The sequence below is a fragment of the Strongylocentrotus purpuratus genome, unplaced genomic scaffold, assembly GCF_000002235.5.
Source record: "Strongylocentrotus purpuratus isolate Spur 01 unplaced genomic scaffold, Spur_5.0 spur5_scaffold_2, whole genome shotgun sequence".
NCBI classification, from domain to species: Eukaryota; Metazoa; Echinodermata; class Echinoidea; order Camarodonta; family Strongylocentrotidae; genus Strongylocentrotus; species Strongylocentrotus purpuratus.
The window spans coordinates 5,788,018-5,804,558 of NW_022145605.1; the positions used below are offsets into that span (position 1 = coordinate 5,788,018).

The 16,541-nt window shown below is 37.1% G+C and overlaps 1 protein-coding gene across 2 annotated transcripts in view; it reads left to right on the forward strand.

Annotated features, from left to right (window-relative positions):
- LOC586843 (palmitoyltransferase ZDHHC5) overlaps nucleotides 1-16,541 on the forward strand; it is a 56,885-nt gene that overhangs the window by 4,297 nt on the left and 36,047 nt on the right. The window contains exons 2-3 of one of the 2 annotated variants that reach the window (XM_030991495.1): nucleotides 9,563-9,690; nucleotides 11,223-11,383. In XM_030991495.1, coding sequence (XP_030847355.1) covers nucleotides 9,563-9,690; nucleotides 11,223-11,383 — 289 coding nt within the window. The remainder of the gene's footprint in view (nucleotides 1-9,562; nucleotides 9,691-11,222; nucleotides 11,384-16,541) is intronic. The other variant, XM_030991496.1, reaches the window with a different exon arrangement.

The window sequence follows — 16,541 nt, forward strand, 5'->3', positions numbered from 1 at the left end:
TCTTACTTGCCTTTCATAGACTCTTTTTGTTTTGCTGGTTAATCAATCATAAAGCCAATTTAATATAAGAGCCAAAAGGCATTCTCCATTGAACTGTGACATTTTCATACAGTAGCTGCATAATGTAGCTGTTTTGCTAGAACATTCTGGTTTAATATCTCGGTATACACAGTATCCAGGCCATGAATATTGTTTCCCAGATGTATCAGGCGTCGATCCAGGATTTTGTTGTGAAAGTAATAATGAAAATGGGTGAGGGGGAGGGGAGGTCTCAATTCAGGAAAAAGAAACTATCAACTCTTTTGTTGTGTACTGTACTTACATGTATGTACCGGTATTGCTTATTGGTTTCCAAAAGGGATAAAAGACTGACAGAGGTCAGTCAAAACCCCACTGTCCTACTTGTAGCTACTTGCTCCCTCTTTATAGAAAACTTCCCCAATTGGTGCCTGTAGGTCTCCCATGATCCTCTTTTTCTTATGTTAATTGAGAGCTGAGTTGATGAGATAGCCACTTGTCGGTGACCTCGCTGGGTGGTCTAATCCTTCTGGCCGAACTAATACAGACAGCCTTTAAATGCCCTGCCCTACTGTACATGTAGATCAGCCACCGGCTTACATGTAATGTACTACATGTACATGTACTTAGAATGTAATGCACAGTGTTGGTACAATGTTGTAAAAACAAAGAATCAAAAATAGATATCCTTATTTAAAAGAAGAAGAAATAAACAAATTGTTAGTATTAATGAGGGTACATGTAGAACACAACCCACCCCACACACTCTTCTACATCATACAGTGTAAATGGATTTACGAGAAAAAAATACATATATATAACTTTGCATTTTGGCTGATAAAGTAAGTTATGCTACATACATGTACATGTAAGCTGGTGCATATGCTTGATATGTTGATGTACGTACAACTAAAAGGCTATATGCACTTAAAGAGTCACTAATGAAATTGTGGCAATTAGTTGATAATAATAATGGGGGCTTTTTTAAAGCGCACCAGGCCCGTCAAGCATGACGCTCATGGTGCTATACATGCAAATATGAATACAAAAGAAGGTACAATATAAATGTACATGTACATGTATCTACACGTATGTAACATATTAAACCTACACACATGTATAGCATTAAACTAAGAGCATATCAAATACAAAATTATGAATATAACTATAATATTTAATGCACATGTAAATGTGATCCTTTTGTAACATCTGAGGATGGAATGGAGGATAGATCCAAAAATAAATGAACTTTTAAATATAAATGTGTACCGGTATATTATTTCTAACATGACTTTTTCATCATTTGGGGGAAATAAACGAGGTAATTTTTATATAGGAATTATATTTCAAATATATAATCAGAGATAAAAATATGATATGAAATAAAAGGGAAAATGTAAATATTTCCCCACATCCATAAACTCTCATTAAAAAGAAAAGAAAGAAAGGGGGGGGGGGGGAGATCGTTAAAAAGGAAATACTTTCGTTACTTAGAGAGACAGGAGAGGTTGTTTCCTGAGCTTGAAAGACAATAGTCCCATCATGCTCATGTTGCTTTAAGAATCCAAAGCTCTGTTCTTATGTATTGTACATCATAGAGCAAACACATAGTTCAGTTGTCCCCCTCCCCCCCCCCCCCCTTTTTTGTTACTGGCTCTAATTTTGAACAGCTTCTGTTCCCCAAACAGGCCTACATGTATGTATACACATGAAGAGATGATATATAAAGTGAAAAATATGAAAACAAAATGAGAAAGAAGTGGAGGGGTAAGATATTTTATAGAGAATAAAAGAGAGAAAGAGAGAGCAGGAGGTAGGGGGGGGGGTGATAAAGAGAGAAATGCTACAAAACTAACAGTGTATGTTGCGTAGACACGTTTTGTGTATGAACTGTATGTTCTGTTTTCCCATGACCTTGCAATGCTGTTATCCATCCGCTTTGAGGGAAGAGTGCTGTGTGGCGACTTTATTCCATCAACGTATCTCTAATGAAATGCAACTTGTGCATCGCTCCCAGCAACTTGCGTGGCGTCCCACCATAATTCATATATTCATGTCGAACCGTGGCAGCACAGAACGTGAGAGTGAGAGAGAGCGCCAGAGCTCCCAGTGATATATTGCATGTCTGGAGAGAGGGGGTGAGAGAGAGGGGGTGAGAGTGAGGGGTTAGGAAGAGAGTGGGGGAACAGAAAGAGGGGGAGGGGGAGAAAGAAGGAGAGGTAGGAACACTACATGTAGGTTGCATGTATGTAAGAGACTAAGATTTTGACGGACAGGGAGGGAGAGTGAGATGGAAGAGAGAGAGAGAGATAGAAAGTACAAGTTTTCTTTACAGGGAGGATATATAGAGAGGGACAAATAGAAAGGAGACTAGGGGCAGAGAAAGAGAATGAGGGGTACACTGAGAGATGAGACAGAGAGATTGAGACTGACAGAATAGGAAGATAAATGTACATGTACGGGGACATACAGAGAGAGAGAGGGGGGGGGGGGGGGGGAGTGAGTGAACGAGAGTGAAGGGCATACAGTGTGGAACATGGAGAGTAAGGGAGTGGTACTTTCGTGAGGGATAAAGAGAGAGAAGGAGAGAAAGAGAAAGAGAACAGACAGACAGAGATGCAGACAGAGACATATATGAATGGATGGACAGTTAGAGTAAGGATGGGGCGAGTGAGGGATACAGAGAGTGTGAGGGCCCTTGGCATCTAGAGTAGTTCCATTAAATCATTTTTTTTTATGCCATTCCTATGCATAGCAGCAGTGTGCGGTTAGCCTGATAAGCATTTAATTATGTAATATGAATCTCTGCTGGGAGAGCTGTGTGGTGTGCATGGCGGTGCGTGACAGTGGATGTGGGTGAATTATCTTCCTGTTTAATGGGCCTAGAGCTCTGCCCAGACTTCAGTCGGGTTAACACAATTTGGGTTCATAGGAAATGCTGTTAACAAAATCTTTTATTTTCAATATCTGTGAAGAATTTAGATTGCATCTAGTCTTTCCTCACTTTGAATGTTCTAAATAACACTCAAATTCCTACATTTCTACATGAGCATGTCTGGTGTAGGCCTACAGTGCATGTACATGCACACAAATAACCAGCACGTATTTTGGATGTTCAACGGGATAAGACTCCAAGCCCTTCTTCCAGCACATGTGTGTACTGCATTATCTTGTAGACAATGGTTATAATAGAATATTAATTAATTACCGGTAGAATACCTATGGCAATCCTATGCCCTATTCATGAATGTGTATACATGTACATGTAGCTTGATCTTGGGAGGAATCTGATAATTTTTTGTGGATGAAAAAATAATACTAGTTAAATATCCTCCTGTATGTTAACCAAATGAACCAAACAAACAAGGTAAATAACATAGTTTGATGGGCCTCATTTACAAACAAGTGCAAATGTACATCCTTTTTTCTTAGTTTACATCTCAATAAAACGGTGAAGAGCTAGTCTGAGTGATAAATCATCTGTTGCAGGCCAGATGATTATCTTGAGCTCTGGTATGGGCATTGTTTGTCAAGAGAACATGGCTATAATTCATTCTGGATTCTTTATCCTGCAGTAGATTGATTGTTTGAACCAGTCAAATAAAAACAACCTTGTAAAAACTTGCTGGAAATCATCTTCAATTAAAAACCACAACTCTCATTTGCACATAGTGACCTGTGTTTTAAATCACATGGTGTTGGGCCTACTTATATTGATTTCCATATCTATTTATGCTCATTACTCAGCCCCTATACATTTTCTACCAAAAATCGTTTGGCACATCTCATTAAGTTGTAATTAATTTTCTATCAATACCAGAACTCAAGCTTATCTTTTACACAGAGATAAGTGTATATTGCACCAATTGGCTAGTTGAGATGAACAAAAGATAATTTCTGATCAAATCTTTTGGCAGCAGTGAAACCCAACTCCAGTCAATCAATACCATCAATTTCGACAGTTAATTACTTTTTGGGGCACTATATCCTGCTGTGATTCCTCTCTATAAACCTGTCAAAGTTGTGAATTAGGTGGCCAATGGTTGTTTACAAAGTATTTTGGACACCCATCAATTGAATTGCAATTGGGTGAATGAGAAGTAAAAAATGATTTATGTACCAGTAGTTTAACATCAGATGAAGATAGCTGAGTGACTGTTATTATATGCAGATGGCTTATAGATAATATAAGTATGGGGTGTACATGTATATCTAGTATTTTAATATCTTCTGTAGATAAAAATGTACATATATAGTCCACATGTTTGTAGTGTGTGTGTGTATGTAAAATTACAGTACTAGATATAAGATTTGATTTTTGTTTTTACATTTACTGCTTAAAAATTTAATATCATTTTTTTTTAACAGAATGGAATTATTCCAGTGTTGTGATAGCAATATACACTAGATAACAAATGTGATGTAAAGAAATGTCTAACTTCTATTAAATGTAGCTAGAAATGCCAAAAAACAAACACAACAGCAGAAGAAAAAGAAAAAATCATCTTTTAAGCAGTTTTTTTTCTATTTGAAATTTTTGAACCTTCATCATATTTGCGTTACCTATATCATACATATAAATTCATGTGGAATGTGCATAAAGCATTACACAATATTCACCATGAAATCATCATATATTTATTAATATGTTTGTTTGTCTCATTTCTTTTCCTCTGTCTATTTTTAGCAACCTGTAGTAAAGTATAGACAAATTCTCATCATGGATGAGTTGAGTGCTCTCATACATACATGTACATACAATCCATTTTGCCTAAATTTTCTTTTGTTTAACTTTAAATCACAAATATGCCTTAATTTCCCAACAGGGGATTTATATCAGATTAAGTCTAAGAAAATTGACAACCATGTATTGACGGATGAAATGGTGAGAGAAAGATGGGTTAGGAAAGGGACAGACAGAAGAGATACATGCAGAGACAGTGGGAGAGAGAGTGAAGTTGAGAGAGATATAGAAGTAGTGTTTCAGGGTTGTGTAGTGTATCCAAGCCATCTAAAGATGCATATTGACGTCAGAGTTGCAGAGTCAGAAATATTTCACAATAGTAGATGTTTTTCCCTCTCATTACCTCCAGAGAATCTTGTGATTTTTTATCCTCCAGACTATTTTCCCATACTCTTTTGTATTGCGCAAGATTTGTTTAGTATTTACACATACTGTAAGTGAGGGAAAGAGTTGGATATTGAAGTATGAACCCCTTTCCCTCTATGTTCAACTAATGGAGCAAACAGCGGAACGCTACATACAGCTTTTAGCACACGTACAATATACAATTTCTCTGGTTTCAATTTGTACTGAATAGAGTTAAAGTCTTAGGTTTCATGGGATGTGAGATAATTTGCTACTTGTAGCCTTCTAAATTTGCTCATCTTTTTAAGCACTCTGCATGTACATGTAGATGAGCTTGGTGGTTTTGAGAAAAAAGAGATATATACATGTACATGTACATGCATGGACGATTTTTAATGGGAAATGGAAGCAGATAAAATCAGGACCCTCTTGATTGTTTCCATGTACATCCATCGCCATGACAACAAATGTGCATCGTCTTCCTACGCAAAGAGTCACTATTGAAAGAAAGAGAAGGAGTTGATGAAGAAGAGAGTGAGAAACTGAGAATAGAAAAATGTATTGATTTATTGTAGTACTTATACATTGTACATGTATGCTAAAAATACTGATAATGGGTGTGGTAAAGAGACGAGATGGATGAAAGATTATCCACTTCTTGTCTGCCAAAGGTTTACTTCATGTGTACATGTACATTAGGCCTGTCTTCATCAGCTCGAGTTTGCCAAATAACCCGCTATTTTCAGACTCCGGATGTTATCCCGCAGCTCGAAATTGTGTCTTCACCAGACCGATACGCTCATCACAAACTAGCTAGGACGGGCGCAAATTAAGTACAATGTCTTCAAATGATGTTGAATTTGTAAAATAAGGAAATGAGAGTTTAACCCTTTCCGAGACAAGATCAAGATTTTGGAGATATTTTCTCAACAAATTATCCTGCTAATTGCAACTGTGGGCTGATGAAGAGGCAAGTCAATTTGCGATCGGGATAGTTAAAATAGCGAGTTATTTGGCAAACTCCAGCTGATGAGGACAGGCCTAGAGTGTATAGGTGTCAAAAGCACACCTGGGACATGACATTTGTCTGTTGATGCATTCAGCAGTAGCTCCTTGTTCTGCTAGAGCCATTCATTGTCGTACAAAATTATATTTAAAGGTGCGTGAATGTTATTATTTGATGGACATTGTCACCTTCCTCTGTCTACATGTATGTAACATGGTCAGGCTAAGGCTGCGACGGGTAGTCGAATGCTCGAGTACCCGCACGGTTGAGAACTACTCAGGTACGATTTCTCGTTCCGGAATATTCGGCAAAAAAAAAAAAAAAAAAAAAACTGTCCGCGCGCCATGTGTGAGAGCCATTTTCAGACCCTCGAAATGCGTGATGTCACGCCTAATGCGTGACACTTGGTAGCTCTGTAAAAAAAAATTTGAATATGAAGACATTTACAACAAAGCCCTCTTGATAGGCTCGAAAGTAAAAGATACAATGTCAAATGTGGCAGTTAAACCCTCCTATATCTCTGAAAGGGTTAAACTATCGTTTCATTATTTTACAAATTGAACATCTTTTGAAGACATTATATGCTTCATATCACATATAGTGCCCATGATTGATTTTGATATCAGAATTCTAATAGGTGCATGAATGAACTAGATCATGCTATACAAGGAATGACATTCTAGAAAATTAATGATATCCCAATTATTTAAAAAGTTCAATTAAGATGCATGTTTGTCTGCTCGTCTATATGTAAACAGGAAATTGAATTAAGAATCGACTGCTTAAAATGGTGAATACTAAATTTTATGAAATGTCAAACAAACCACATGTATTTCTTTGATTACATACCGTACATGTAGATGCGCCTATTTTACGTGACTTGTATACACATGTTCTTGTGTGTGAAGATCAATCTGGTAATGTACTTGTATATTACAATTTGTAAGGTTTTTTTCACAATGTAATATCACAGATAAACTACTTCAGTTATTTTATTTTCATAGAACAGAAATTGTGAAAATGCTACGAATTTTTTTTGAAAAATTGAATTCAATGTAAGACAGTTTGCTTGTTGAGGACTCTGGGATGAGAATAGAGAGATTGACATGACTAAAGCAGCCAACTTGCGATAGGATTCATGAAATTGAGCTATTATTTGGTAACAACAAAATGGTTATACTGTATGTGAGCAGAACATGCATGCAGTTAAAGAGAAGGTCGAGTTCTGGGAAGAGGTGAAAAATAATTTGTGAGCGTTACTCATTCTTATTATGCAATTGTGGAAGAACATCAGATAAGACATGTCCCCTAAAAGCATGGCTCTTCAAATGCCTTCATATTCTAAATATGCATGTAACATCGTAAAAATCGGGTGGCCGGCTTTTTACGCCACATGTTCGTGTAGTCTTAAACATCTTTCTGTGTATAGTGTTTGTAACTTTACCAAGACTTGGCCAAATTTCGTATCATTTTGATGATTCCAGAACCTTGCAATACACACAAATTCTTATATGTTAGATGATCAACCTTTTCTGGTCGGTTCCACACCGTTTCTTTCACAATGCAATTGCATGACCAGAACTCAACTTCATCTTTAAAACTTCTCATTTCGAACATGTCCTATTGGGGATACATGTATATTTACATCTTGATATATCGTCTGCAATCTGAAAATACGACACGTGCAGCGCATCATGAACACTCGTGTAATTCCACCTCCTCACAATCTAAATGGCTTTGGAAGTGGTTTGATGAAACAAGACTGGATACAGTTGAAATAACGTCAGGTGTCAGTGACACTTGCGTGAGCTAGCGTGTCCTCTCTAAAATTAACCTTCCAAGAAAAGCAGGATACTGTTTGCGTGGGACGAGGGTTTTACCACCGGTCAAGAAGTATTGATTTGCCTTCGTTCCATCAAAAGGGGCAATTATGCTTTGGTCTGAAAGACTGCATGTACATGTACTGTACAATTCAGATGCTTATTGTAAATGTACATGCACCGGTACCTGAAGTAGGCCTACATGTACATACATGTATGATCAAGAGCCAATATGTTGACCTACAAAGTTTGCATTCAGAAATATGTACATACACTGTAGAGGAAGTTTAGAGAGGGATGGGAAAATGGCAGAGGATTCTTATACTTGAAAATTTAGTTCTGAGAGATGTCCATTATAAATCTTTTTCTCTCTCTAATATTTGCAGCATATGGCTAGGTAGGCCTATTGTTGATTGGTGAAAACATAAACATGAACATGTGCATAGTGTATGTTTCTACATTTATGATCTGAATTACTAATACACACATGAACAATTAGAACAGAATGCAAGTCACACATATTATATGTAGAAAATGCATAGTTAAATGTACATGTACTGTACATACTTCCTACAAGTGTTTACATACACGTACAGTACATGTATTTATGTAACCTCTACACTTTTAACTGCGCCCATTTAGCACACACACGCTCGCTCGTAATAATGTTCAATATTGAAGGACACAGGACTACCAGAAAAAGAAGATAAAGAATGTCTATTCCGTTGATGCACTTACACTGTACATCATTATGTCTGTCTTATACTTTTGCCCTCTTGACCCAGCTGCCATTCTGTTCGGTCAGTGGTGCTTGGGCAAGGAAATACACAGGGATAAGTGTATTTCCCCATTGCAGATTAGTGACAAATAATCACTTAAATAGAATTTGTGGTTTAGCACCCAATGGAATGGAAACGATGAGTTAACTGAGTATGGGAAGGAAGGTATTAGCCTGGCAAGACACAGGCGTGAACGGATAGCTGTATCGGATAAAAGTACCTAGAGTAGACAGACCAAGGACAGACACAACAAGAATGCACATGTATTTATCAATTTTTTGTTTGTAATTCACAAACATGTGTAAGCACAGATATAGGATGCAGTTTGTGCAATTAAGAGTAAACTAAGTATAGATGTCTACTACTCTATGTTTTCTTCATAGAGTTACCTCTAGATCTCCTTTCTACAATTCCATGATTATTGTCATAAATGTTAACAATTAAAGTACCTACACGTACATATATTTGTATAAATAAACAAAACATCTCTATTCAAACGTATGTTGTGTTCTGAATTGAATGTACTGTTTGAGATACATTTTGTTAAGATCCGTAATTCACATTATGGTAGTATGCATTTGTACTTTAAAAACAATTTTTTTTAAAGGTCTCTCTTTCTTTATGTGTATTTTACAGACTTTTTAAAATAATTTATATTCATGTTTTATTAATAGTGTTTTATCAGGGTTTTTTGTAGAGAAACCCTGTGGTCATGCAATTTCTGTATCTAAAGAAAACACCAAATGAATGAATAATTGAAAGTAAACGCCTTCAAAACTCTGATATTCCCTGAATATTTAAACAAATATGTATTGTATTTCTAACATTTCATTTCTTCTTTTGATTTCAGGTTAAGAGATCTGATTGTTAAATGTGAGTACCACCCGTCAATAGCTGCCTTTGATGGACTCCTATTCCTGGTTGCCCTCATCAACTTCCTACTAGCAACGTTTGTTGATCCTGGAGTATTCCCAAGAAGTAAGCATAGGCTTTCAGCCGGCCTCTTGATGGTTGTACGATGGTGTTCCCACATTTTCTCTGTTGACGCTTGCTCAGGGGCTTTTTTTCATCAAATTTTGTAGGGTTAGGGATAAGGTTTATATAGTGGGGCTTTAGGTTAGGGTTTGAGGTAGGAGTATTGTGTGTGGTATTGGGTTGAGTAAGGAATTTGGTAAGTATAGGACATTGACCGCAGAGCAATTATTAGCAGGGTATGCATGGTGGAACTATATGTATTGTATGATAGTACTCTGACATATCCTACCGCAACAATTGCTTTGAGCTTTATGTAGTGAGAGATATACAGGTGTAGGGTTACAGGTTGATGTTTTTGAGGCTAGGATTAGGGTAAGGGGGGGGGGGGTATGGTATAGTGGTGAAGTTGGGAATCAAGTTTATACTGTGATATCTTGATCTTGGAGCAATAGACCAGTTCACGGTTAGCACATGTACCAAATCAATGACCCCGAATATCCACAGATCTTCAAAATATGAAATAATCACTCCTACAGCGTTGGAGGTGCTACATTAAATAGCCTTTGTTTCTCCTTTTCAAAGAATACTTCCACCTGTGTGTCACGGAGTGCACTGCTTTTGCATAAATGAATAATGATTACATTACTTTCGTGAGCTCATATCCAGTATTTTGTCTCTGTGTATTTTGTGCAATGACCTTTATCTGCTCATGCTCAGACTGCAACCGTGAACTGGCTTATTGCAAACTGCAAGAACACGTGATCCAGCCATAATTCCTCTGTTGCCATTATCATACACTGGTCAAGCTTCTTACTTCAACCCCAGATTCACCTCTATGTCTTACCTTTACCCTAATTTCAAACCTGCATCTTTTTGCCATTTTTTTGCCCAAAGTAAATGTTTCTGGAGCAATTGTCATTTATCATTCATTCACCTGTTCATAGGTGATAAGGTCTTGAAGCCCCATTTACTTGCCCTTATTCAACTGAACACAATTTAATATTTCAGTTTCTTAATTTTAGAGCTTGAAATGTTAGCTAGTCCATGTTATTTCAGTGAAATTAGAGAATAATTATTTACCAACAAATGGAATGGCAATACCTTTTTAAGCATCTCTGAATGATGTTAAGATCAACATGGTGCCATATAAATGCTATGAAACATAATCATACTTATTTAAACTGTTGAATTTGATTTCCTTCTGTTATGCCTCAGTCACACCTTTGCATATATGGCTTGCGTATTTATGTAAATCCGTTTTAACATGTAATCCTATTTCTTGATATCAAGAAATGATTTTCTGTTGTAAAGCAATGGTAATTCTTGAAATCAAGAAATAGGAATAAATGTTAAAACGGATTTACATAAATACGCAGCAATGCGCAAGCCAAATACGCAAAGGTGTGACTGAGGCATTATAACTCACATTTTTCTAAAGACTCCAGTCTGAATTATCGCAGGCTTAATATAGCACCCAGCGGATGTACACTGTATGCTTGCCGCATGATGTTTATTCAAATTCTTATTTTTCATAGCTGCAGTTGGAGACGAAGACAGAGACGATGACTTGAGGGCACCCTTGTACAAAACAGTTCAAATCAGAGGTATCCAAGTCCGTATGAAATGGTGTTCAACGTGTCGCTTTTACAGACCACCAAGATGTTCACATTGTAGTGTCTGCAACAATTGTATTGAGGTAATTATATCTCTTTGTCTGACAGTTGTTCATTGGTGTTGTTTATGTTATTGTTGTTGTTTTGGTGAGGGAGGGGGTCGCGTGTGTCTCTGTTTGTTTTGTGTTTTGTTTGTTATTTTAACATGATAGGATCATAGGACATGTACTCAAATGATTTATTTGCATTATGAAAGATTCTGTATAATAAGTCAATTTCTGTAAAATTATTTTATGTTTCTCAATTTCTTCTACATTCTGTTGTTTTTAAAATAAGTTGCATTTTGAACAATAGATGAGATACATAGCACTTAGCATTTAACAACAATTTAAATATTTATGATACACAAGTGACCTGAAATAGTCACAGCATACACATTACTGTCAAGGTACCTCGTAGGGTTTTGTGACAACTTCCAAGACTTAGAAGTATGGAGTCTGCCTTCATGTTGACCAGCTCCTTTAATTAAATGCATTAAAAGTACACTTGTAATTCCATAAGCGGCATTAATATTGATATCTACATGTAGCGTGCAAAACAGTTGGACTTGTCACAAAAGCGTTAATCCGTCTTACCCCTCCCTGAAAGTTACTCAGCACCAACACGTCACCTCTTTGATTACGTGCTCCATTATCTCTGCCGATCTACTACTAGGTTGTGGCGTGTATGTGGAAAATGATAATTGATGTCCACATTTCCCATTGATTATGCACAGGAAGTTATCACACTACGCTATATCCTGTCTGAATGTTCCCTGAAGATTAGCCCATTCCCCTTCCCCCTCTCATCCCCCTTCACCCTTCTTTTCCCCTTCCTCCCCCTTCTTTCTCCCTTCCTCCCCCTTCTTTCTCCCTTCTTCCCCCTTCCTTCCCCCTTACCCATTCATTCCCCCTTACCCATTCCTTCCCCCCTCCCCTTCCCCCTTACCCCTTCCCCTTTACCCCTTCCCCTTTACCCTTTACCCCTTCCCCCCCCTCCCTCCTTCCCTCTTCCTTCCTTCCCCCACTCTTCCTTCCCCCACTCTTCCCACTTCCTTCTCCCGGCCTCCCCTTCCTTCCCCCTTCCTTCCCCCTTCCTTCCCCCTCCTCTCCATTCCCATTACTTTACCTCATTTTGTCGTCCCTAATTGCCCTCCGGCTTGTGTTAGCCATGCGCTTATAAGAATAGATGAACATTCAGAAATTAAATGTCATTGTTTGCATGCATTAAAAACAGGTCTTTATTTTTGTCCAAGGTTGATTTTTTTTTTCAACAATATTTCGTAATTCAATTTTTGAAAAACATATTATTTGCCTTTGTCCCGAAGGCAATATGACTGCTAATTTCTTTCTTCTAATTTCTAATACATGTACCGGTATTTGATTACTTTTCAGTTGTTGATGTAAAATGTTAATGATCAACTCGGCCTCTAAGCAATAGATCTATTAAAAAGTTTAATGATATTATTGTTTTTAAGCAATTGTCAAGTATGTCTTCATTTAGAATTTAAGTTTATATATAAATTCTAAATGAGTTGAAAGTAATACTGAGCAATGACTCAAAGGTATTACATTTCAGTTTTGTTATCAGTAATTTTTTGAGAATCAGAGGAGTGTGATACATGAAAGTACATTTAGTACCCTCAACCATGGAGGGATGCAGTATTTAGAAAGACGTTAGGAAATAAATGTATGCAACTGTTCATAAAGGCCTTGCTATGAAATGCACTTCAATTTACTGCCAAATAAATTTTAAGGGGCTAAAACCTGATTAATAATATCTTCAACATTCAATGAGTGATTTCAAGTGAGGGGTTTAAGGCTGGTGTTAGTGTTTAATAAACACTAACACAGCTCTAAACACCGAAATGGAAATCAGCTGGTGTTAAGGCTTTGACCTCTGAATATCGTCAACTTCCGGTAGCTACATTGTAGTGTTATCAATTTTGCAAAATTGTCGTCTGCTGAACCGACCTTTGTGGCTGGTGTTAATATTTTACGTACAAATGTCCTATTCAGTAACACTAGCCCGTGGGGATTAAGCAAATGTTGATTTCCAGTTCGGTGTTAGTGTTGTACCCGCACAACAGGCAACGCACGAACGACGCTATATATTGTCTAATGATCAAATACAAACATGTGAAACAGGTCCTTTACTATGTGATTCATATATTCTTTTGTATAGAATGAGTTATTTTATAAGACCAGAGAAATGAGTGTAAATTGATTCTGTGCTTCTCATGATATCTTTAGTTTTAATGTACCATTTTAAAATCATCGTCGTGTATCAAGTCTGTGTGGTGACGTCACAGTGGTGTTAAGCTATCGATATTGGTATCGTTATCGGGCTCTTAATTTTACCAGCAATTATTTAGCTCGATTTAAGAGCTCTCGACTGCTCTTAACACTAACACTAACACCCAACTTGAAATCACTCAGTGTGTGTACTATTAGATGAATTCATAGAGGGCTTGGGGATTAGGGTACGGGTAGGGGGGGGGGGGTGGTTGTCAGAATTGTATGTGACGTAAATGTACCAGTAGACATGCATAACACACATGAGCAAAACATTGGCCCTGCCTACAGACATTTATCAAGAGAGATTTTATGTCGGCTTTGACGTCACAAATATTGTTTTGACTTTAACTGCATTTAGGTCATTTACCGGTTGGCAACCTTTGCTTAAACTCTTGATTCTGCCATTTCTTATAATGCACCTCTGCCGATTCATACCCTCACCTCCCTCCCCCCCCCCCCCCCCCCCCCCCCCCCCCCCTCCCTCCCCTCATGATTGATATACAAAGTAGGAGTTTTATTGTAAATAGCAAAGGTATTATTTGTATTCATTACACCATACATGTCATCTACAGCCTTCTTAACAAACCTCAAAAGTCAGCTAATAAAAGTATTGATCTTATACATGTACATGTACATTTGCATGTATCTGTTTCTCTCAAATTATTTCTTTACTTGCACTCAAAGGCAAATTGCTCTGATAGTTGGATCGCCTTTTGATATTCAAACATGAACAGTCAAAATGAACTGCGGTTACAATTACTGGCAGCATTACCATTTGAAGAAAAAAATCAATCTCCTCCCTGTTTTATAGTGGATTTACATACACATTTACATTTTTATCTAATATCTATAGTCTTTTATTCCACATACCATCTGGTATTCTGTTGTTGTTGTTTTTTGCAATACCGGGATATGAATGTCTTGTTTATCCCATTGCAAAGTATGTCTCTTGCTTTCAGGCAGAGTACTGAAGTGGAAATTTGCCCTGCAATTCCCTTCAATTATAGCTCAATATTACTCTCAAAAGGTGATTACATTGTAGTACCATACAAAAGCACTGTAAAATGTAGCTATAGACCTTGTACCTGTACATGTATATGATGTGTGTTCTTGTGGTACATGTACACACATTTCTTTTGCAAAGAATTTAAAGTAAATACCGTATTTGCCGGCGCATAGGCCACAGTATTTTTGGAAGAGAAAATATCAAAAAGTCGGGGTGCGGCCTATGCGGCGAAAGAGTAAAAAAAGTTTGTTTTTTTGTTTTTGTTTTTTTTTAGTTTCGATTTATGGCGCTATGCCTGGCAATGTCTCCCAGCTCAGTAATCAGTGTGTTGACTCACCACTCGGAAACTACAACAACACTAAAATTTGACTGTCATCTTGGTTTGAAAGTAATCTTTCTAATAGATCTCAATATGTAGTTTATAATAATAGTTCCTCAAATTTTTCTCTATAACAAATGGTGTACCACAAGGTACACCACTGGTACCATAGGTACTTTATTGTTTTTAATTCACATTAATGATCTTACACATTCTTCTAAAAACGACATTGTTACTATTATTTGTGACAAGTTTACAAGCACAAATCAGCGCCTTTAACTGCACCTCGATGTTAAATGAAGGTCCTTCCACGCGTGGGTTTTCGGCAGCAAAACAACAAAACAAACAAGATTTTTTTTTTTTTTTTTTTTTTTTTTTTTTTTAAATGTCAAAATCGGGGGTGCGGCCTATACGGCGCTGCGGCCTTATCGCCGGCAAATACGGTACTGCAAATTACATATAAATCAATGAATACTCTAATATATTTAATTGTTACAGGCATTAGAACCATCTAAATTCCATGATGACTTTCAGATCGGTTTATTAAAAACTATTCAGATTGGGAATTAATCATCTGGACAATTCAATCTGAATTGTATTTTTCGCCTTCTGCAGATCTTATACATCTAGCACATACATTCTGTGATAGTCTTTTGAGTGCATGTTAATTAGGCTCTGAAAAATAAAATTGACAATGTTCATTAGAAAATAATATGCCACTTTGACTTGAAGGTTTAAATTTCCTTTATTCTAAATTTTCCTTTTAAGGATTCTAATTTTGGGTAGTAAAAAACAAAGGGAAATGTGTGTGTCCCCCATCCCCTCCCCTTTCCTCTCTCTCTCTCTCTCTCTCTCTCTCTCTCTCTCTCTCTCTTCAGAAGTAGTTTTGCTTTTAAATAAAATTGGAAGAACAAAATTGGTTAACTACAGTGTAACAAAACTCAAAATACCTCTTCTCGATGAGTACTTATCTCACCGCCCTTTCCTGAATTCAGAATCAAAGGCCAAATTAATTTTCAATAAAAAATCTTTTACTGAAACTTAATCATCCATTTTGGAGCCTCCTTAGGCCACCTCAGGTGTTCTGTTAGTATAAACTTACATGGTCGTCTTAGTAGCTATGTTCACATGGCACCATCGTAGTTGAATCTTTAAAGGGATTGTTGAGTTTTGTTGCAGAGGGCGCTACACAAAATATTTGTTTGTGAGATAATGAAAAACTGAGTGTCAAATTTGAAAGAACATACAATATAAATGACAAAATCATCTTTGTTTGATCAAAATCGGTTCAGAGACGGCTGAAATATCCATAAATAAAACTATTTCTAATATTTGTGTACCACCACAAATATTTGATAATTTGAAAAAACCATGCACTTCGAAGGCAATTGCTGTCTGAAAACAGAACTCAACTATCCCTTTAAGTTTTAAAACGACCAAGTAGCAACTACAAGGGTCCATACACATGTATGGGTCATTCCATCAAGTGCGTAGCCAGGATTTCCATTTAGGGGGGGGCGGTAGTGAGCACGCGAAGTGTACAAATCACTTACAGAGCAGGCATAGCACGCTCCCTAGGG